The sequence below is a fragment of the Colossoma macropomum genome, unplaced genomic scaffold, assembly GCF_904425465.1.
Source record: "Colossoma macropomum unplaced genomic scaffold, Colossoma_macropomum, whole genome shotgun sequence".
Taxonomy (NCBI): Eukaryota; Metazoa; Chordata; class Actinopteri; order Characiformes; family Serrasalmidae; genus Colossoma; species Colossoma macropomum.
Genome location: NW_023494797.1, coordinates 9,901,506 through 9,925,450, shown reverse-complemented (window position 1 = coordinate 9,925,450; position 23,945 = coordinate 9,901,506). Strand labels below are relative to the sequence as shown.

Sequence of the window (23,945 nt, the reverse complement as noted above, 5' to 3'; positions counted from 1 at the left end):
ACAGGAGAACAGATCGTCGGTCGCTCCACTCAAACAGGGAATGTATAACTCCGCGTTTCAGCCGTTGCTAAAGACTCATCTTACTCGTGGCCCCCTCCCTCTCTAATCATGTAGAAAACTTCAGAAGTGTGCCCTCTCCTGGCGACAGCAGAGTAGTGTCGCCTTCCTTGCAGTAGAAAACGCCTCCAAGGCTTTCGCTGAACGTGGGAGTGTGAGAATGGTGTATTATATCGAACATTTATCGAACGTGTCGTATCGCTCTATCGAGGAAAAGTTAAATCACGATAATTATCGTTATCGTTTTATCGCCCAGCCCTACATGCAGCCTTATAATCCGTTAATAATCCAACGAATAACAATGGAAATAGAATAGTCTGACTGAGGCCATTTGGAACACAATTCTGTCCGATTGATCAAGGTAGCTAATCCTGTAAATAATCCATTAAATATAAGAATAATAGCCATGTAAACGCCTGTATCCAATTGGAAAGTACATTCTGCACATGTGCGTCACGTCATAGCAAAGGTTTATAACGTTCAACATGGCAGGAGCAGAAACTGGACTGCAGAGGAGATGGAAGTTTATGCTTTGAGGTTTAAAAGACGGCGGTGGGACGGGCGTCCAGCTTATGTCTCTGAACATGAACACTTACATGTGAAGTACATTTTCCTGAGTCTGCCATAATTTTAAAGTGATCAGAAACACAAGCACTGCTTACTGCTGCTCATCTCACTTTGACAGGATTCGCGTGATGCTTGTTGTCATGGTTACATCAACGCTAAGCATTATTCTCAGCATCGATGTAATTTGCGTCGGATTACTTGTAGTGTGTAAGTAAACAGATTTCCACCAGATTGTTGAGTAGTCTTAGTCTATAATCGGAATGTATTCAATTGGATTGGCAAAAATCTTTGCATGTAAACACAGCCAATGTCTAGCAGGCATTACATTTGGAATCAGCAGATATAAAAAAAATAATAAAAACAACAACAAAACAATTAGTTATTAAAGTAAAACATTAAAAATAGTTTTCAACTGAAAACAGGTACAACAGAATTCACAAATGCCAGTATTAACATTTGACATACTTTTTGGAATTGAGGTTTATAGAACCTGTCAGCTTTATGCCTTACCTGTTTATAAATGAGTTTAAAAACTAGTTTATCCTTTAAATCCTTTAATGTAGTAAGTCCTTTAATATCAGCAGTTTCTGCATTTATGCTGTACAGTACTCAATGTGGTGTTTGAGGACAGGTCGTTTGCTTACTTTTGTTGTTGCAAAATGTCCTGGAAACTTATATCTTGAGATTATTGAGGGCCTTGGTAGAAATTTAATTAATGACACGTCCCCTGGAACAGAAAATAATTAGAGCTGATAAACAGCTTCATTTTTAGTTGGTTTTATGTTCCTTTCATTCTTTCTTTATTTATTTGTTAATGTTGTTTATTTATTTAATTTTAAAAGCCAATACTGCAACCCAAACATATTCACAGGCTGCTGAACTCAGCACAAAAGCCTATACCCCCATTTTTATTCCCATGTGAGAGAGTGCTTGCTGTCTTTATTTGCATTTCATTGAAATCAGTTATTTTAAATGCTGTTTTGGCTTTTGTTAACATGAGAAGCAGATATTTCTGGACCCATTTAAAGAACATTTTCCATTTTCCACACACTGGAAAACCTGAGTGCCTGTTGATAATGCTAGCCAGGCAACTGAAGCTACAGATCGTAGCTGAAAGATTTTGTGGTCTACCAGGTCTTGCATGGTTGTTAGAGGTTCCATTTTCTCTAGAACTTTTCATAATTTTGTAAGCTCCAGTTTTGAAAACTCAGATTTCTTTGACTTTCCCCCTCCGTATGCAAGTGGGTTATCTTAAATGTACTCAGAAATCTCAAATCTCAAACATCTCTGAAATATCTCCTGAAAATAAGTAACTAGTTAATGGTTGTTTTGACTGGAAATTATGTAAATGAAGTGTGGTCTTTGACTTTTTCTCAGTGGATTTTATATGAATGTAATATTTATATAAATCCAAGTAGATCTGTAGGAAAGTGGGGGGAAAAAAACAGAATGCATAGGGCCTTAGAAAATCAGGCTGTGTTCCCAGTCCATCTCCACCACTGTCCTCAGTCACCTTTACTTTACACTCGCACTCTTCCCCTCTTGCTGTCTTTCTCTCTCTGCGTTATGTAAAATACACACCTCTGTGACCATCACACAGGCTGTGTGCTCCACAGTGCCTGGGGTATTAGCTTAAATTGCTTTTCTTAAAAAATAAATAAGTGTGCTTTTTTCCCCCACAGGGTATTTACCTAACCTGCTGTGCCTCCAGGTGTGCTGTTATTATGTGTCAGAGCGTGAGGAGTTGATAACCCTACCTCTTGCTTACATCCACACGTTTACAAAAATAAGGGTACTTAGATTCGCCCCCAGGGTATTTAAAACCTACATTTGGAAAATAGATGCAAACACCTTACTCTGCATTTTGTCATATGCGCTTCGCTGTCCTACACAGCCTCTTTGTGCAAGTTCTAGTCTAAATCTCTGGCAACCCAGTTAATGGCTGCTTAGCTGTGCTGAGCATCCTTGAGGACATGGCAACCCAGTCATCACATGTTAAGCTGGAGTGACCAGGCCATGATCCTGGCCTTAGCCTTCAAAACTGAAGCACGTTTATGAGCCTTGGACATCCATTCACAATTGCACAGCAGTGTGTGCGGTGTTATTGTTCTGCTGCGCTGATCTGGTAATGGATCAATACAAGCCCTGTGGTTTATTGCAGTGGCCCAGACTGGACAGTGCTGTCCGCCTGCAGTGAGTTTAGCCTAACGGGACTCTTAATGCCTAAATGCTCTGACTCTTGTGTACCAAGAGATTGCTTGTTGCTGCAGTGCTTTATTATAATGAATCATTTTTGCTTTTGTTTTTTTCTGGTTCAGAAGTCATTCTAGCAGCTAGAATAGTGTGTGTGTGTGTGTGTGTGTGTGTATTTGTATACCTTTTTATGGGGACCAAACATGCTTGGAAAACATGAAATTAAAATGACATGGAGAGTTTGTGGTGATCATCATGAGGAATAATACTTAAACACAAAGTATTTGCGTGTGTTATAAGCTGTAATCATTGTTTTTTAACAGTGCCCAATATAGGTTAAAAATAAATAAATAAATAAATAAAGCAAGCAATATTTAATCTGCCGATCATGCTGCATAGATATATAAAAGCTGAAATTAACTGATCTGACCATTCATATATCACAGCTGTTATTGCTTAGTGAAGCCACTCCCACAACAGTTGATTGGCTTGATTTATAAAAATTGGAACAGTATTTCCAAGTTTCTTTCTGTTACGTGTAGGAACCAAGTCCGCTATTTCATTTGAGTCCTGCCACTAAAAGTTTAACTGTGTTGGTAAAAGCTGCTTCTTAAAATTGAATGTTGTTCTTTAAGCAGTGAAGCAGTGACAAAGTCCATGAAAAGACTAAATATCCTATACTGCATTTTATGGTGATGGTGTTATCAGAGCACCTTCAGAGCTGTAATGTGTCCATGTTTATTCATAACAATATTAGATTTTGGTAACAAATTACTTGATGGCTGCGACATAACATTTGCATAAGATGTTGTATGCTGTCATTGTCCTAACAGAGTTTGTTCAGTTATAAAGCAGTATCTTGTTACCTTTACCCATGTTTGTCATGAAATAAGTCATAATGTTTAATGTCAGGACAGCTAACCAGTGTATACTTAACAAAAAATAGAATTATATTCCATAAATTATGTCATGACAGTTTAGGTCACATACTAATTTAATAGGGTTATCTTAATGTCATGTAGCAGAGTAAATTGTTAGCTACATTTTGTCTTCTTTGTTATGACCTGGTCTAGGGTCAGGCTAAAGCAGAGAATGAGAGTGGGCTTTGTTTTAAAGTGTAGCCCCTCCCCCCAACTACACCAGCCAGGCTTCTGACTGGTTAGGTCCTCCTCACATGACTGATTGCAAAACAGGTACCCCTGAGAAGGGAGAGACCAAGACAGAGAGAGAGAGAGACACACACACACAAGCAAAAAAAAAAACAAACAAAATTTGTGCTTACTTGTAGTACATTGAGAATATGATATTCAAATACTGCTTGTTTAAAAATTTTGACTCTCATTTAGCAAAAATGGTTGAAACACCCATCCCTACTGATAAAACGGTACTTGCACTGTCGTTAGGAAGAAACAGTCTATTTTCTGCGTCTTGAGAGCGCAGGTTTGTTTTCTTTCGTTTCTCTCGTCATGCGCTGATGTTTAACTCTCTCTCTGCTGACCTCTGACTTGATTCCACACACTCAGTGAGCCAAAACGCCCCTGATGAGGACTGACTAGAGCCTGACTAGAGTTGACGTGCAAACTACAGGTGACTGTTGTCCACTGACGCTCACCGACAGTCTGGTAGCATCGGCAGGCCAATAGTCGGCTTGGTGTGTCAGGGCCCTTAGACTTTCACCTCGTTCATACCTTGTCACTGTGTCCTCTGTCTTTTCTTCTACCCCTCCCACTCTCTCTCTGAGGTCATCACCTGGTCATGAGTGATCTCAGGTGAGACAGGGAGATGGAGAGAGAGAGAGTGCATGGTCTGGTGGCTTCTGTAACTCAAACCTGTGTGTGTGTTCCGATGGGTGCCGTCAAGAGGCCCATGAATAGTGCATGACAGAGCTTTCATTACAGCAGACACTGGAGTTTAAATAACACTGCACAGAGGCACGTTTACCGAGGCCAGGACCGGTTACTGACTGTCGCTACGGTTACCTCACCCAGGCCACAGGCCTGTCAGTCTTCAATCATCCTTTCCTTTGGCTAGCTAGCAGAGTGCAGAGGTCAAGGACAGAGACCATATCTGGACCATATTAAAATCCCATAAAGTGGGCTTTATATGCTCTCTCTTACTCTCACAACTGGGCATGGCAGTATTAAATGCAGTTTGTCATGTCAATCTGTCTAAATCTTTTTTTTTTCTTTCTACAAAATTGTTCCCTTAACTGTTTTGATGACTGTTTCAGCTCTGTTGTGTGCAAATATCCTAGAAATCCATATATTCTATGTTCTTTACAGTATAATTACTATGTGCATTTGTGACATTTGCTTATCAGACCAGATTTAATAAACAGTGCCTTTGTTAAATTACATTTGATTAAACACAAGGGTTCAACCAGCAAACCAAACATTCTTAGACTGTTGCAAAATTTCTAAATTGACTTTACTGACGTGTGTTGTGTTGTTTTGTCTTGTCTTGTATAGTACATGTCCTAAAAGTCTTCATGCATGATCATAAAAAGACAAGAGTTTGCCTCACTTCTGCGGTGTCCCCAATAAATATGTTATCAGTGGGTATGTAAAGGTGTGCTGGAAGGCTCCGAATGTTCCAAGGTAAAGTCTACCCTGGCTAGGCCGGCGGGTCAAACTGGATCGAGTGTCTGTGGCGCAGATGAGGCACGTTAGCCGGCGCATCACTTAGAGGTGTCATTAATTAAAGGCCTGTGGCAGTTACGAGGTGTCTGGGGTAGAAACCAGATCAGGCATCTCTTCCAAATTAATCACACACACACATGCACAGCTGCCGGAACAACAGGGGCAAACTGGCATTCTTCTCGATTTAGTTCTGTCTTTATTTTGGAGGGGAACTCCACTCTCCCTAACCACAACCCTATTGGCACAAGCTGACATATACTCAGTGGTAACCAGTTAAAGTCTCCATTTCAGCTGGAAGGGGAGGGACATGTACTTTATTAAATTATATTAAAATGAGTTATAAGTGATTGTAACATTCCAAAAACTGATGCCACCTTCAGATTAATGCATTGTGGTACATCAATGAAATGTTACACCACTACTTGCAGTTTATATAATTGCTGTAATTTTAATCAGTAATAATTTAAACAGTGTGGTTTGAAATGCTGTGAGCTGGACACCCTGAGGTAATTTAAGATGTGTTTTTCAACATTTTAAATGTTTTTTTGGGAACACCAAAATTATTTATAGTAATTTTGAAAAGCATTTTTAACTTACTGTTTATAGTAAATCATCTGCCTGAGGTTTGATCACCACTTTTCAGATACGAGGCAATTGGAATGTTAATAATGAACTATTAACCTCATCCTCAGTGTTTTACAGCTGTATCAGTCAATAAGGAATCATCTACAGCTCTGTTGAAAACTCTGGACACATCTTGAAGTTCTTTTTTACAATGTGTTGCTAATTAATTGAACAACTGTAAAGCTCTGAAACTATCAAGAATAACGTAACTGTGAAACTATGATGAAATATAAGAATAATAATATTAGAATTGTTTCATACTTTTGTGTTAATAGTGATGACAGACTTTAGAATTGTGTTTCACATTTGAACATTTGAAGACACATTTGTGTCTCTCTCTGCCCTCTCTTTCCGACACTCATTCCTTCACCATGTCTCTGTCTCTGTCTCTCTCTCTCTCTCTCTCTCTCTCTCTCTCTCTCTCTCTCTCTCTCTCTCTCTCTCTCTCTCTCTCTTTCTTTCTCTCTCTCTACCTGCCTACCTGCTCATTTAGCATCTGTGCGTGTTTTGCCATGTTATTGTAAGCTGATCCAACCTTCAGAAAACAGAGCTACCAGTGAGCCATGATCAAGCATCATAATTAAATCATCGCCATGTTGCTGTTTATTTGCCTAAAACCAGAGGCCACTCCAGGACAGCTTGAGCTGAAAGTGGGCTGATAACTCTCATGTAGTCCCCCTTTTCAACCTTGCCATTCCTGTACAGGTCCTCTGCACACACTCAAGGAGACATGCTTGACAAGAAAAATGCATCATTTTTTCTGATTAATATTTACTTTAATATAGTGGCCCTGAAAAATTTATAGTGGCTTTCTCCTTCCTTCAATATCAAACAGACTATGTCCTTTTTCACTGTATACATAGTGGGATAATTTACTTTGTCACTTTGTTGACCTGTTCATGTCCCATGTTTCCCCAAAAATGCATTCTTTCGTAGCTGTTGCTAGGTTGGACAAGCTTTACAGAACATTAGCAAAAAAAAATCATTTTATGAGTAATTGTAGAGCACAGCTTATGTCATTTGGAGTGTGTTAATAATTTCAGATAATATTTATACATTATATGCATGTGAAAGGTCAGATTGTTAAACTAGGTTGAGTTTATTTTTCTTTTGTCATTCCCAAGTTTTGATTAGCTGCACCAATGTAAAATCCAGTAGGTTGTGAATAGGATTTTTGCCAGCATTCTGTAAAGCTTGTCCAACCCAGCAACAGTTGTGGAGAACGACTAGGTGAGTTGGTTGATTAGCTGTGTTCTGCTGCTTTATTATGGCTGTCCGACAAGGCAGTAGGATGTTATGACTCTTTACTGAGTGTCTCTCTCTCTCTCTCTCTCTCTCTCTCTCTCTCTCACTCTCTCTCTCTCTCTCTCTCTGTCTCTCTCTAACAGAGCATACCATCTCCTGGGGAAGAGGGTTCTGGCAGTAAAGGTAAGAGGAGAACACGTCTTCAATTTGAGAAGAGAAACTGAGATGTGGTCTTAGAGAGTGGGCACTTAATTTGACCTGTGAGTGGTGTGTGTGTGTGTGTGTGCGTGTGTGCGTGTGTGTGTGCGTGTGTGTGTGTGTGTGTGTGTGGAGTTATCCATGGCAGATAATGATAAATGGCTGTTAGTCTGGTGTTAATAGGACCGTACTAATTGGAGGGCACTAAGAGCAAATGTAGCACTCCATCACTTGATGGCTGCAGTTAAGCTCACCATAGCCCCAGTGACCCCAGCTGTCTGAGCTTCTTTCTTCCTTTTCACTGCTCTCTCTCTCTCTCTTACTCTCTCCTTCTCTTTTCTTACTCTGTCCTCTCTCTCTCATTACACTCAGTCTTTCTCTCTCCTCAAGTCATATGACATATCTTGTCACAAATACATTATTTATTTACACATTTATTTAGCCAATGTGTTTCCATTGTAATTTCCCCACAGTTCTTATCAGCAAAAAAAAATATCCATGTGAGCATACAAACTTTAATATAATTTAATTTCCTCGTTCAATAAAGTCTTTTCAAAATTCGCACTGAAGTAAGTAGAGGGAAAATTACCTTCTCTCTCTCTCTCTCTCTCTCTCTCTCTCTCTCTCTCTCTCCTCTCTCTCTCTCTCTCTTCTCTCCTCATCCTCTCTCCTCTCTCTTCTCTCTCTCCCTCCTCCCTCCCTCCTCCCCCCTCCCTCCCTCTCCCTCCCCCCCTCCCCTTCCCTCTTTACTCTCTCTATCCGTCCTTATCTTCTCTCTTCCAATTCGGTCTCCTCTCTCTTCTTTCGGGCTGACCTTTAACATTTGGCTGCCATGGCCCAGTTCTCCTCTCTGCTCGGGCTCCGGGCCGGGCTGTAAGCGATCTTCTCGTCCCCAGCCTTACTGCCTTACCTGTAATCAATTATTTCAATGGGAGTACGCTGATCTAACCTTAACTAAAGAAGCATTTTAGCTAATCTGAGGCTACATTACACATGTTTTTCCACTCTGTTGGGATAGGAGAGAGAGAGAATAAGAGACAGAGATACCTCATTAACTATTCTGTGTTGTGGAGTTTTTCTGTGTTTTACTTTAAGACTGTCAGTGCTGTACGAATGCTTCTTTACTGTATGTCAGAATGAGTGTTGTGTATTTCAGTATTATCAGTAAGTGTGTTTATACAACCCCGGGTGAGCTGTGTGTGTATTAGAGAGAGATGTCTTATAATAAATATGTCTTCTAATAAGAGCCATGTCCATGTACTACTTCTTGTGTTGTAGGTCATTCCTCTTGACATCACAGTGGAGCTGCAGAAGCAGATCATGTCTGAGCTAGAGATTCTTTACAAGGTCAGACCTGATCTCTCTGCTACTGTTTCTTTGTGCTTTCTCTTCTCTTTCTCTTATTCACTTATATAGTGTAATTGCAGCCAGTATTTACCTATTAGAATTTGGAATTTCAGTAATTATCAATCAGCACCTTGTTGCTGATATTGATACTTGTAACCAGTAAGTTCATACTATAGTCCTTGTATAAAGTGCAGTGAACATAAAATCTCTTCTTGCCTGTCATAATTCTGAAACTGTAGCTGACAAGTAATTGCCGTGTGAAGAATTGCAATTAACATTATAAATGTCTTTTTTGTTCATTGTGTGCAGCTTTTGGTGTATTCATTATATTAAAGTAGGAGTGGCCAAAGTGCCTGATTAGCTGATCTTGCTTTCTAGTTGTTGGTACTTAGTTCCTAACTGACCTCAGAAACAGCTTGAGCTCAAATAAACAAACGTTACTCACCTCTGCCTTTCAAGCATGGTATAACACTAAGATGGAAGTTAGAACTTTTCATAAGACTGATGATGTGTCAGTAAAATGCTCTCTTGCATGCTTTTATTTCTTATACATTTTCCTCAGCACAATGGATGAAAATGCACCTCGTTCACATTCTGTTTGTAGTGCTGTAAAACTTTTTTGACCTTTACTGGCGTATATTTATAGGCTGCTGGTGCTGTCTGTGTTTCTGATTCATTGTTTGATTGGTTTGCAGTGCGACTCTCCGTACATCATAACATTCTACAGTGCTTTCTTTGTGGAGAATAGAATATCAATATGCACTGAGTTTATGGATGGTGAGTTGTCCTTATTTTGTTGTTTGGTGCGTGTGAATACAGTGGTCTTGAATTCTGTATATTGTTTCTTGTGATCTAGTAAGATATGGTTGGTTAAACTACAATATAATGTGGATAAAGTACGTTCTATGTGTGTATGTCTGTGTTTGTACACAGGTGGGTCTCTGGATGTGTACAGAAGAATTCCAGAGCATGTCCTGGGCCGGATTGCTGTGGCGGTGAGTCTTTTCCTCATTAGCTCCTTTAAAACATTTCAGTTTTTCTCTCTCTTTTTGATTCATGTTCAGATACCTTTATGAGCACAAATTGTAATTAACTGTTACTGAAAGCAGTGAAAGGAATGCACACGGTTCTTTATACTTGTGTACACTGGTTTGGCTTTAAATGACATTTTATTATTTTCTCAAGACTTTGACAGTTTTATAGTTGTTTTTCTGATACTTTCACAAACTCTAGCATCACCCCATGTATACCACATATCCTCATTTCTAATAATCTTTTCCCCAAATCATATGTTGTACATATACATTTAATTATTTAATTAATTAATCTTTCTCATTCCTGTTGTCTTCCTCTTGTTATAATCCACGTATAGACCTATAAAAGGCATAAGGAGCACACTAATAAGGTGTTTAAGAGCTGTAGGTGTAATCTGAATAAATTTACACTTTGCTTTGTTTTGCTGTGAGCGTTAAGGATTTAATTAATGCCCCTAAGTGTATCTGTGGATCTTTGTATCTTTATTCTCTGCCCTCCTTTGCTGTATTTCTCACCATAATCAGCTGTGATCTGCTGTTTTTGCTGTTTTCAGTGAAATTCACAGCTTTGTCCACACACGCCCACACCCTGTACATATATACACACACATCCTCACATACCAGTTGCTTGACTGATTGTTTTCAAAGATAAACCATGAGGCTTAGGTTTTATTTGTCTGATTTGTTGTAATTGCTAAATTTGAATTCCTGTCTAGGTGGTGAAAGGGCTGACTTATTTGTGGAGCCTGAAGATTTTACACAGAGGTGAGTGACAGACCTCAGCACTAGTGATCAGGGATGGGACAGTTACCAGTTTTAATAAAATACTGTTAAAAATGTATAAACACTATGACAGTCATATTTCATGTTTTAATAATTCTGATAACCCTGTATGATTATAAATTAGACAGAAGAAAAAAAACGTTTTCAGCATATCGTGGCTGAAAAGAAAACCTTTTTCTCCAGATTGGTAACTATAGAAATAGTAAATAAAAAACATAACTATGTTAACATAACCAATTTTTTTATTTTGGGCACAAGATTTCTTGGCTTGGTTATTAATCTGTTTCCCCCCTCCATTTGTGTTTCTGTAGCACATCTCTGATTTTCTGCAGCCACACCCACAGTAAAATAGCCTCTCTTTGCCCCTTTGTACAGAATAAAGTGTGTGTTTCTGTGTGCAGATGTGAAGCCTTCCAATATGCTGGTGAACACTCGAGGCCAGGTCAAACTCTGTGACTTTGGAGTCAGCACACAAGTATGTTCGACTTTGTTTTGCAGTATCTGTGTCAGGGAGAGCCTGTTTGCACATACACCAATCTCAGTCAATCTTGGTCATGATCTCTCCATTCTCTGCTATAGTTTGCCTGTCATTCTTATGTTTCTCCTTGGGGAATTTTATGTTCAATCCCTAAGCCTTTCTCCATCACTCACGTCCCTCTCAACTCTCTCTAATTACCACACTGACCAGTCACGCTGCATGTGCATTTATATAAGATGGTATGCATGTGGTGACAATAGCCCAGGCTGAAAGAATCAGCGTCGTCTTCCCCCTCTCCAATACACAAAGGAGTCTAACAATAAAAACCCTGTCACTCCACACGCCTCTCTTTTAATTATTATTCATCATCCTGTCCTTAGAGATACAGTCTATGTCTGACCCATAGTTAAGGTAGGATACATATCACTGTGTGGGTTGGGCTTCCTTTGCACGCACACACACGCACCAGGCCATAGGGGAACACTCATTATGTTTGCCCTGTCATTGATGGCATGTGCCATTGTGTCCTGTCTTCTCTCGCGTCGCCCAGTTTCTACAGGCTCTCCTGAGAGAGAGAGAGAGAGACAGAGAGAGAGAGAGAGAGCAGAGAGAGAGAGAGGCAGAGAGAGAGCGACTAAAATTACACCAGGCAGACATTTCAATAACACTCTAAAATAACATGCCGTGCCGTGTCAGTAGATTTACACTCATCTCAGAGTCCCTCTGTAGACCTTCTCTCCCCACAGCTAAGAGCTGAGGTCACATACTCTTCCCTCATCTATATCCTCACTCTCAATACGTCCAAACACATAAAGCTGCGCTCTCTCTACATCATTGAATGTGACCCTCCGCTCCATTATCCATCAGCTTAAAGCCATTACAGACAAATTCAGCTCAGGCTGAAAAGTGTCTCTAAAATGCAGGTCCTGGATCGGTCTCCAACAACTGGCTCCTAGCCTTCACTTTTATGGAGAGAGAACACTGATCTGAGATCAGAATCTGACCAGTGAGGCTCTAAGCAATAATCTGTACAGATCTTCCCTTACCCTAAATGTATTTAATCATCAAAGACATGTTTGGCGCCTGAAGTTTGTTTGTTTAGCACTGAAGCTACAAAGTTGATGTAGCTAACAAGTAATAAAAGCTTTTACACGTCACTTAACATTGTGCACACTTGCATCAAAACAGCTGTTAGAGGGAAACTCTGGAAACTCATTTAACCACATGTTCTACATCTGTTGTAAACATGCTTACCTCCTACTGCAGTACAGTAGTAGTGTCTAGAGTGAGATTTTCCACTTTAAAGGCTTGGGAAACCCCTTCTGATGGTGTATTTTGAATGTGGGAGGAACTATTGAGAAAGCTCACATTAGCTGGTGAATGCAGGAGTTAGGCAGATAGCTAACATTACTGCTAGCACGCTGAATATCTTATTGCAGCCGCATAACTGTGGTAACTGTTTTCAAATCATCGTTACAGTGGAGAGAATGGATTTCTAAAATGATATCACTAAAAGTCAGCAGGTTAACTATCTGGCTATCTAGATACCTTACCTCAGTTTTGCTTCTTTTATCTGCCTAAAAGGGTAAAAGAAAATGTCTCTGGCATCCAAGTTTTGCTGAATAAAAGTAGAATCACTGTTTTCTTTGTCATTTTGTTCAGTCAAGGTAAGGGGTACACTAGTGTAGCTTGGTTGTGTTTATTAACCTGTATCTCAGTGGCTAGGCTAACAGTTAGGACTGACACTACAGAGAACTCCAGTACTTGTTTAGTGTGTTTGTGTAATCTACGCTGGGTGTTGTAGTGAGAGAACGAAAATTGATGAAAACGAAATAAAATATGAATATAAAATTAAGAGTTCTGTCAAACTGTTGAGGCAGAGAGATACTATGCTGCACACAGAATATTGCATAACACAACAAATAACATGTTAAATTGTAGTTTTAAGCCAAAGTGCCTCTTACATGGTTCTTGACACTGTTGACAATGTTATCTTTACAACTGAACAAAAGTACATTGCATAACTAAAAACAGTGATTTTCCCATACTTTTGTCCATTTGTATGTCTTGTTTGAGATTACTAGACACAATTGATGTGGGTGGTGCAAATATAAAGAAACAGAGTTCCAACACCAATTGTGATGAACTGCATTTGGGGCAAGGTGAAAATTGTATAAATAACTAACTGATTTTTTTTCTTGGTACTTTGGATTTTCTCATTTTGAATCTGGGTGAGCAGAGGCATGTTATTTGTCTAAATAAAGGTATATAAAATTGATTTCTGCCTTTGCTTTCCTCTTCAGTTGGTGAATTCCATCGCAAAAACCTATGTCGGAACCAACGCATATATGGCGGTAAGCAAGACAAGTTTCATCTGTGTGCTGAATAGCCTCCTTCTAGCCTTCAGATTTCTTTCAGTTTCATATAAAGGGATGCAAGTCATTCAGCAGATGTCTTAAATCATTCTTCTAGATAAATATCCTAAGCAGTGAGTTTCACCCGTGTAAATCTTCAAATGAGGACTGTCAGTGATGAAATAGGCAGGTCACTAAGGCATACTTGCGAAAAAAGACTTTCACTGCAGAAAGAATGCCTCCTTTTACATTTACTGAATTAAAAAGGACCTTTTTCCCCTTTGTACTTTCCTAACAGAATCTAACTTGTGAAATTTTGAGACTGTAACTGAGCTGCCTGTGATCGTCTCATTGGTAGCTAATCTTTGAACTTCCAGGGCTTATTTGTGGGCCACACTTCAATTTTTCAGTGTCATTAACTACTTAGCATCCATAATAGTTTCCCTTAATTTACTGAATAGTTCATAATAGTGAAATTATAACCCTACACTAAGAAGTTAACCACATCCATTATAAACTTTCATTTAAAATGATTTGAAGTGTTTAGACCCACTGCTGCTAACACAGCTTCAAAGAACAACTCTGCATGCTTGGAAAGGGACATCCTACCCACACACCAGAGTGCAAACTTGAGATTTCCATATGATGGGGCCAATTTAAGGCCTAATTTAAGAGTTTTATAACAAATTTAATATAAACTGACCTAATAGTCTATAGTGACAGTAGATTGTAGGCTAATTTAACATAGTATTAACACGTTAACGTATAATTACATAATAATAATAATTCGACAAGTAGTTTAACAAGAATTTACTAAACCTAGAGCAAAGGCTACCGAACCACATTGAGAAGAACCAGAGCTAAGAACAAATGGAAACGTTTACTGTAGGGCAGTGTTCATGAGGCTATATGGCACCAACATAAGCTGTTCATTACAACTGACATAGACCTAAATGCCTAAATGATCATTTATAAACACTTTTTCCAATAAGCGACCTGTCCAGGGTGTTTTCTGTCTTCCGCCCAGTGTCCACTGGGATAGGCTCCAGCACCCCACTGTTAGGAAGGATAAGTGGCTTAAATGATTTATGTGTGTGTTCCAATACGTGTAATTTGTCATAAAGCATTTCATGACAACCCAAAATCAGAAAAAGTCAGCCTTATCTGTATTGTGAACTTTTGAGCTGCCAATGCCTATTGGATTAAACCTTTATAAAAATTTAACTGAAGTTGTCATGACGATATTATGTGGTGTCATGTATACTGAAAAAAAAATAATTTACATGATTCAAATGTGTACATGGGTTCCACACAAATTAAATGTTACATCAACTTAAATTAAGAACAGACACATAGTAATGATGTTGATGTAACATATTTCATGTTAAACTAATGTACACATTTGAATCATGTAAATTCAAAGCAACCCTTAAAACTTTTCCCCCCAATATGAATACTGCCCTACTGTAAAGTGCCACTGACCAAAGCAACATTTCAAGTTTCTGACCAGAAACACAAGTGTGCTGAACATACATATCCTGTTGTCCAATGGCAGTGGCTATAGAGTGCAATTGGAAAATGGTACATTGCACATGATCTTGCAAGCCTATATGCATGCAGCCTTGCTGGCAATTCAGTTACATGGCCAGATTACCAAATTCTATTTCATTTATGTTCTGTTCTAATACTATTTCTGCTTGCTTGTATTTCTGTGTTTGTGTTCTGAAGCCGGAACGAATATCAGGGGAGCAGTATGGCATACATTCAGATGTATGGAGTGTAGGAATCTCATTCATGGAGGTAAATGCTTCTTTTCTGGCCTAATACACTACATATACATAGTGCAGCTCAGCAACCAGAAAGGCACATGTGAACTTAAATGCAAGCACCTAAAATGCACCTCAATAATCACTGTAGAAACTTCTGTTTGTGTGGTGTGTGTTGACTTGTTTAGGCTCAAGATCTTGTTTTATTTGTATATGGGTATTAGCTTCTGTCGCTGCTGTGGACCGTTATGCGTGTGTGTGGTGTGTGTTAGCAAAGAGGTATTAATAGTCCCTGCAGGCAGCCTGTCCAAACAGATGTTGGCCTGCAGCTATGCATGGATCACACTCAGAATCTCCCACTGACAGCAGTAAAGACCCACACTTGCAGGCGCACAGACATAACCTATCCTCTTTTCACCCGTTGCCTCCTTTTACATTTTCTGACATGATTGTTTCTTTCAATCTGTCTTTCACCTTCAGCACTTTCTTCAACAGTATTCATTTTTAGTTTTAGCCTTGTTGATAGATAATAAACTTTTAGCAGCCAGCTGGTATTACACAGCAACAGCCAAGCAACAGCTTAGCAAGCACTTGGGATAGCATAGCAACACCCTAGCAACACCTTAGCAACCACTTGGGATCACTTAGCAACAGCCTGGCAACACCTTAGCGTCCACCTGGAATACGATAGCAATGACCTAGCAACATTTTAGCAACCACCAGGGATAGCAAAGCAATGGGCTAGCAAACCTTAGCAATCAGCAACAGCCAAGCAATGCCTTAACAACCACTTGGGATAACATTGCAACAGCCTAGCAACACCTGAGCAACCACTTGAGATCACATAGTAACAGCCTGGCCACACCTTAGTGACCACCTGGAATAGCATAGCAATGGGCTAGCAACACCTCAGCAACCAGTAACAGCCAAGCAATGCCTTAGCAACCACTTGGGATAACATAGCAACAGCCTAGCAACACTTTAGCAAACATTTGGAATTACATAACAATAGCCTGGCAACACCTTAGCGACCACCTGGAATACGATAGCAATGACCTAGCACCATTTTAGCAACCACCTGGAATAGCATAGCAATGGACTAGCAACACCTCAGCAACCAGTAACAGCCAAGCAACATCTTAACAACCACTTGAGATAACATAGTAACAGCCTAGCAACACCTTAGAAACCACCTGGGATTACATGGCAACAACCAAGCAACACCTTAGCAACCATCTGTTATTACATACGACAGCCTAGCAACACCTAAGCAACCACACATTATTACAGAGCAACAGCTTAGGAACACCTTAGCCACCACCTGTTATTACATAGCAACTGCCTAGCAACACTTTAGCAACCACCTGTCGTTCCATAGCAATTGCCTAGCAACACCTTAGCAACCACCTGTTATTACATAGCAACTGCCAAGCAACACTTCAGCAGCCACCTGGGATTTTATAACAGCTTCTCAAGCCAACTTGAAATTTGTTCACAATTTGTTGATAATAATTGCTGCTGTTTTCTTCAATATAATAACATATACGTCACAATATTTTACCTGGATGTTACAATTATCATCTGATACCATGGTACTGTAATGTATTTGAAAAATATTGTGATGTTCAATTTTAACACCACTACTGTTCAAAAGTTTAGAATCATTTGTCATAATAATTGCTGTTACTCAGTAGTAGCCTATACAGTGCACACTGAAATGCTGTAAGTTATTATAAGATGTTCTTTTCACACATTTCATGTGTTTAAGAACATCAAGAAGTTATTGATAGGTCATTAAATTCTAAATAATATGATTTTATTATTTAGTTATAATGATTTCTTGATACGTGCTCTGCTTCAAGATCCATTTTCCAGTTTTAAATGCTGCATTCTGGATATTAATTTTGTTTTAATTTCATTTTCATTGCTTGCAGCTTTTTCAGTCATTAAGCAATTGTCTGCTTGAATGCAAGAACCAAAATGTTGTTCATTGTCAACACATCTGAAATGTCTTTTTATAGCTTTCTACTAATGAGTTGAATCCTATGAGGTTGTAGAGTAGTAATATCATAAAATCGTTTTGTCCATGTATCTTCAACAAAATTGTTTTCAAATTAATGAAAACAGCAAATCCAAACGTTGGAATTGTGATTCCATGTCACAACACTCTGAACAGTGGTGTAATTCTACGGCTACACTTCTCTTCACATTCACTGAAGTGTGTGGTGTGGCGTATATGTGTGATTTTTGAGAATGTTTGATTAATAGAGTGGGGAGGTGTGTTCACTTGTTTCAAAATGAATGGCTTTGATAGAATGAACAGGATACGTTTTGAAATACCACTTGCACTAAATTTGCCATGCTAGTAATTCACATCAGCTCTATCGATTTTTAATTTATTATTGTCAGCAGCTCTCGGTGACTGTGACAAATAGCCGTCCTGAATTTGTCAATACTGTTGAATATCTTGACAATTACAATAGTCATTGATTTGGAGTTTAAAAAAATATTATTGACGACTTTTTGTTGATAATGATAAACTGTGCTTCGGGCAGTGTGGTCAGTTCCGCCACTCATGCCTTGCACGACAGTCCGAATGAATTAGCCAATGAACTTTACAGTGTAATTCAGATTAATCTTCTAAATGCAGCCAACAAGTCCACGACCTAATCCGGTTCAGAGATTATGTGTGAAGATAATCTGGTTACACTATTAAGTCCCATTTAACTAAGATGAAAGCTGTCATGTAGACTTTTGATGGATCGTCACATTGAAGGCAACCTTTTAAAATCAGACTTTCATCTCCACCTCTCTTTTTTTGTCTTCTTGAGTCTTTATCCTTCTTCTCCTTCTCTTTCTCTCTTAGCAGGGGGTCACTGGGTAGGAATTAACTAATGGCTGCCACTCTTTGAGCGGCTAAAGTTCAGGTGTGCAGCTCTGCAGCTCGTCCTTAAGTCTTCCTTTTAATCCAGCACATGTCTTAGTCCCTCTAAGCCTTTGCTCATTTAAACACACCTGCGGAAGAGGCACAAGCTGCTCCGTAAAGTGAGGATAACGCCACTGCTCTTAGGGCCTGAGGAACAGGACTACCTGAAATCTATTATTTTTTTAAACTCTTAAATGTTTAAGATGAGTGGAACTTATTATTTATTAAGATGCATTATTTTTTTTTTTTTTAAATCTTTAAAGTGTATCTCAGAAGGGTTGCAATGATGAGCCACTTAGTTGTCAATGCCATAAGTTATGGAAAAACTCAATAGTGTTCATTGTCGCTGTCATGTCAAAATCTTGCAACTCCAACTTTTTTCAGTTTTTAATGTTTTTATAACATTTTAAAACATTAGCTGCTACTTACATTATGTAAACTTTTGTAAAACTCCTTGCATGACTAAAATTAAAGAGCCACATCATAGAAAAATAGCTTTTCCTCATTTTTATGAAATAAAAGTTTGATGCAGTATATAAACATTGTTGAAGTTTCAAAACATACCACTGTTCGTTTCCCAGCCCAGACAGTCCATTTACTGAAACTAAACTGCAAAAACAGTTTTGAATTCATTGCTTCCATGATGTCTCAAAAACTAATTTACACACACAAGCCTATCCAGCCTACTGGAGTTTAGCCCCACCTATTCATGCCACAGTTAAAAATTTTTTTGAATGAGGCAAAATACAGGGCAGCCAATCAGAACAGAGAGAATTTACATATGTCAGTCTTAAAAGTGTAGCAATAAAAAACAGCCTGTTTAATTCTAAGAAATAGAGAGAAGTTGATGACTATTCTTTATATAATACCACACAAATGTTATAAGTGGACCTGGGGGAAAAAAAAATAAAATGCAAGAAAAAGGTAGGATGTGGGTCCTTTTAAGAATTTATTTTCCTACTTCAATGTAGTTACAAGTCCAGAGATGCAAGTTATAGAATAGAATATCGTAGAATAGAATATTAATGTTCAGCAACATTGTATATCTTTCTTTATTCTCATTCTATGACATAAAACAATTACAATAACAAAAATGTTACACATGGACATTTCAAACCATTTCAATTTTTTTTTCAAAACAAATACGATTTTGGGTACCTGCCGATACCATGTTGAGTAACGCGGTGTACCTTAACAGTAAAACTGTTAAAATCTAGTTTAAATTAAGTGCATTAGCTAGCTACATTACATTACCTTGGATTGAGGGGTGCTGCAGTGGAGTTGAGTGGGTTTTGTTCCACATCAGAAAACTGCTTCTGTACAGCTGTGAGAAAAGTATGTTTCATAGTTTTGATCCCTACTCTTCATCTGTCTTCATTGTCTTAACAACAATCTCTGTAGCACAGTGACAACAGGAATCACATCCAAAGCTAATGCATCCGAGGAGCTCACTTGTTTTACGCCTTGTTGGAGTCTTTTTAGCCGGTTGGCTGGTGGAGCTGTAGTTGAATGTGCTCTAAAGCCAGACATACTGTGCAAGGTTAGAAATCTTGTTCCATGGTGACTCACGCAGTATTTTTGAATAGACGATTGTGTATGGATAAAGCCTACGGTTTACATGCTCACGCTGATTGGCATGCTGTGACATGGGTTCTCCCACTGCACATGAAACACAGCCCCTACAGACAGCTTTGTTGACAATTGACAATAAGTTTGCTTTTCCTTCAAAACAACACAAAACAACTGTGCACCCGAGTACCAAGCAAAAATGATGAGAAACTGTGCTACAGAAGCTTTGCTAACTTGTGCCACACTGTGCACTCAAACTAAAAGCAGGCGGTGATACGGTAGGACAACATGGTCTCTCTACGGCCAATTTTACGAAGGCAATTTAAAAAATCACTAAAATAAATGAAAGAGTAAAGTTGACATATACAGACATGCTACAGATGACAAGTTTTTTGCCTCCTTTTGTTAGATGTGTCAGCCTGTATTGGGGAAGTGGTTGTGATTGTGTTTCTTCGTGCTTAAAAACAAAAGTCACACAGTGTATACCTGGCAGAAATGTGCCAAAGTGGAATGTTTAAAGGGACCTGCGGCTTTGCATTCGACTGCCACGGCATCAGCAACACTTCACTGAGCGAGCAGACCCTCGTTCACTGCTAGCTTGAGACGTTTGTTCATTAGCGCAGCAGCATACGCTAGGATTTTGTCATATAGTATCAGGTGATGTTGGATGTATCTGTGTATTTTTTTTATCACAATAAGTACGAGTAAATGAGCACGGACAGATGGTCAATACCAGTATTTCAGTGCATCCCTAATTCCGACAGATTGCTGTACACTACAAGAAATGTAGGGGGCAGTGTACTTTCTATTGTTTTGTTTTGCCATAAAAGAAGAAATTTTTGCAAAGACAGAACTTTGAATGATGTGGCTCTGTGATGAAGTCAGTTCATCGAAAGACAGCTGATAGACTAATTGATTATAGAAATAATTATTAATTGCAGCTCATAATCTAAAGTTTAGTCACAGCATTTGTGTGTCTGTATCTGTAATTCTTTCTCTTTATTTTTCTTTTACAGTTGGCGCTTGGCCATTTCCCCTATCCACAGGCGAGTATATATCTATAATCTATTATCTGTGCCTTTCTCTTAGCCTCTACAAACGTAATGTTTTCATCAGACTTTTAAAGACCCTGGTAGCCCTGTAATCTCCCGTAATCAGTCTCTGTGTGGCAGTAATTACCTTCCTTTTGTTTGTGATCACGTTGCTCATCTCAACCCTATTTACCCTTTTACAATCCTGCTGACCCAGTGGATTCCTCAATCCCATTAATCCCTGTAATCAGATTTCACCTTGGGATTTTTTCCTGGATTAACCCATTCTTAGAACCCCAGTCCTGGATTATAATCCTGGTCCAATCAGAGGTCTTCTTCATTTAGGAGGCACATTGTTAACTTGGAGGCATGCTTTTGTTGTTGCTGGCAGGTTGAAGGGCAAAGTAGGTTTAGTGGAGCTGTGTGCAGGTGATCGCTATGTTGGCCAACAAGCGGAATATTATTGGCACATAGAGGTAGAAAATGTTACTGCATTTCTTTCAAGGTTTAAAACTGGCAACAGCTGAAACTGTTTAGATCATCTTCATTCGTTGGATTCTGTATATTGTTGTTGTTGTAACTCTCATATCTGTCATACATCTGAAATTGCAACTTTATAAGAGGAAGGAAAAAGTAATGTTTTTAACTTTAATGTATGTTAATACAGCAAGATTTTATTGCAGTTTATTTTCAGTTGGTCTATTCATTTTATCAGTCCAATCACGTAATGTTTATGCAATGTAAAGGGCAGCTGAATGTTAAATTAGGATGTTGCCACAACAGGCACACTGTAATGGATCAGTCTGATCTGGTTCTGATCCTTTGTGTCTTGTTTTTACCACAAGCAACATGCCACCAGAAGCATGAACAAAATGAATAGTTTCATTCCAAAATGCTGCATTTTTGGGAAAAAAACAGCTGATTTTAATTGAAAACACAATTTTATTTCTCTAGTAAAGGTCGCAATAATCACAGTATAACGTAAATGATTCCTGGACATGTAAACCCCACTCCTAACAACATATAAAAAAATGGAATTCTGTAAGCATAGTCCATGTTTTTTCACTCGCGAGTCACAACCATTTGAAAGTGATGCTATTGCAGAAAAGCTTTGCTGTAGTGGACATACTATTTCTGGTTTAAAATCAATGATAGCAATAACAATGTCAAAAAACAGTCCAGACACATCATGCACGTAATAAAAAGCAAGTAATTTTATTGTAGCATTTATTGCCAGTCAAACATATCTACATTACGTGACTATTATTTTTGAAAACACAAAGACTGGACTGGATCAATATCGGCAGATGCTAATGTTAATTCATTATTTTTGCATTAGATCAGGGTACATCCTTAGATTAAAAAAAGAAATATGAGCCTTTGATATGACAGTGATGTATCAAGACCTGCTTTGTATGTCTGTATGAAAGTATGTTGTCTGACACACTGTAAAAGTGCAGTTTTTGGTCGCTAAAGCCCTCTGGAAGTGTGCAGGGGCTCTTTAATGAGGGAAGTGTTGACTAATGCTCAATAAATTACTCCCAGCATGCCTGTTGGGTTAATTAGCATATTAAACTGAAGCAGCCACTCAGGGCAGCTCATGGAAAACAGGAAGGAACACTCAATAGCTGCTTCCACTGCCAAGACCTTGAGTGTTAGAATGGATGCGGTTAGTTATTTATAAATGTGGCATTGTGGAATATCATATATATGCAACCAACATTAAGCATAAGAATGTCATGATACTGTTGGTGTTTATCCATTGAAAGGTGTATCACTGCATTTAGTTATTTGAGTGTGTCTGTACAATGTATTAGCTCTTAGCCTGAGGCATATCTCATTTGTAAATGTTTTCCGTGTCTCTCCTATGACTGTCTCTTGTCATGTTAATACAGTGAGTGCTAGTACATAAAATAATACACGCACACACACAATGACAGGATGTCTGTTGCTCTTTTGTACCATCAGCAACATATCTGCCACTTTTCACCATCTGATGTTGGTATTTAGAACAAAAATAGAGTGTAGTTTTTAAGTGACTGGACAGTAATGCAGATTCTGTTATTTTGTACTCATAAAATACTCTTTGTATTTTAAATGGCACAATTACTATGAGAATAAGTGCAGAATATCAGCTCTAATATGTGCGTATTATATGTGGTTAATCAATTAGGACCTGTAACTGTTTTTATTAGGTCTGTCAAAGTTAAGATGTTATTTAAAAAAAATAGTAACAGTAATTCCGTTTGCACAGTTTGACCCCTCTGTAGCAGTTCAGGCTGAAGCTCAGCTGCACTTGTGCTGTGTGTTGCTATGGTAGAATTGTTGCCCTCTCATTTATATACAGCTTTTAAATGGCTTTTACCTCCAGCAGACTTTGCTAAGCAGTGCTCACAGGAGATTTAGGGTGCTTTCACACCAGCCTTGTTTGGTCCAGACTCTTAGACTTTTCAGTTTGGTCGGGAACCAAAAAGCAAGTGTGACAGGTGCCTCGGGCCACAGTGCGGACCAAAGGACCAAAATTTGGTCCGACCAAACGGGTGGTCTTGGTCCAGATCAAACTGGTCCATGTTTGGTTTGTTTGCAGCGTGAAAACACTTTTTGGATGGTTTGGACCAATTACAGGAAGTTGAGGCAGGCCATCATCAACCATTAAAGAACAGAAGAATAAAAAGAACCGGGAGAGAAGTAAAAATTAGTCACGGTAGTGCATGGGGAGAGGAGGAGACGAAATATTTAGTTGTAATTTGGTTCAACAAAAAAAATTTAAAGTCAACTTGAAAAATAAAAATGCCCCAACTTATTCCTTATTTTCTGAGATGATGAGAGAGAGGAAATTCATTTTTCTACATTCAAACGGAAAAGGCTTCCCACTGAACTGACAACACGCTGACGTCAGACGCATGCTCTACTACAAACAGATCAATGGGCTTCGTTCACCAACCATTTTGTAAGATGAAATTTCTTCTTAAAATCCACTTACCCAGTTTTCATGAAGATTCTGATATTCGCCAATGATTTCTTATTTGAGATTTGTTCTTAGGTAAAAACAGAATCTACACACACTCAAGAGCACAAAGGTGCAAATAATTCTGCGGTTTAGGAACACGTCATGAATCGTATGTAGACTTTTT

General features: G+C 38.7%; 1 protein-coding gene across 1 annotated transcript in view; it reads left to right on the top strand.

Moving 5' to 3' along the window:
• map2k5 (mitogen-activated protein kinase kinase 5) overlaps positions 1-23,945 on the top strand; it is an 81,959-nt gene that overhangs the window by 20,989 nt on the left and 37,025 nt on the right. Inside the window, exons 9-17 of the mRNA XM_036584245.1 lie at positions 7,469-7,508; positions 8,802-8,870; positions 9,566-9,647; positions 9,804-9,865; positions 10,621-10,669; positions 11,089-11,162; positions 13,469-13,519; positions 15,248-15,319; positions 20,797-20,826. Coding sequence (XP_036440138.1) covers positions 7,469-7,508; positions 8,802-8,870; positions 9,566-9,647; positions 9,804-9,865; positions 10,621-10,669; positions 11,089-11,162; positions 13,469-13,519; positions 15,248-15,319; positions 20,797-20,826 — 529 coding nt within the window. The remainder of the gene's footprint in view (positions 1-7,468; positions 7,509-8,801; positions 8,871-9,565; positions 9,648-9,803; positions 9,866-10,620; positions 10,670-11,088; positions 11,163-13,468; positions 13,520-15,247; positions 15,320-20,796; positions 20,827-23,945) is intronic.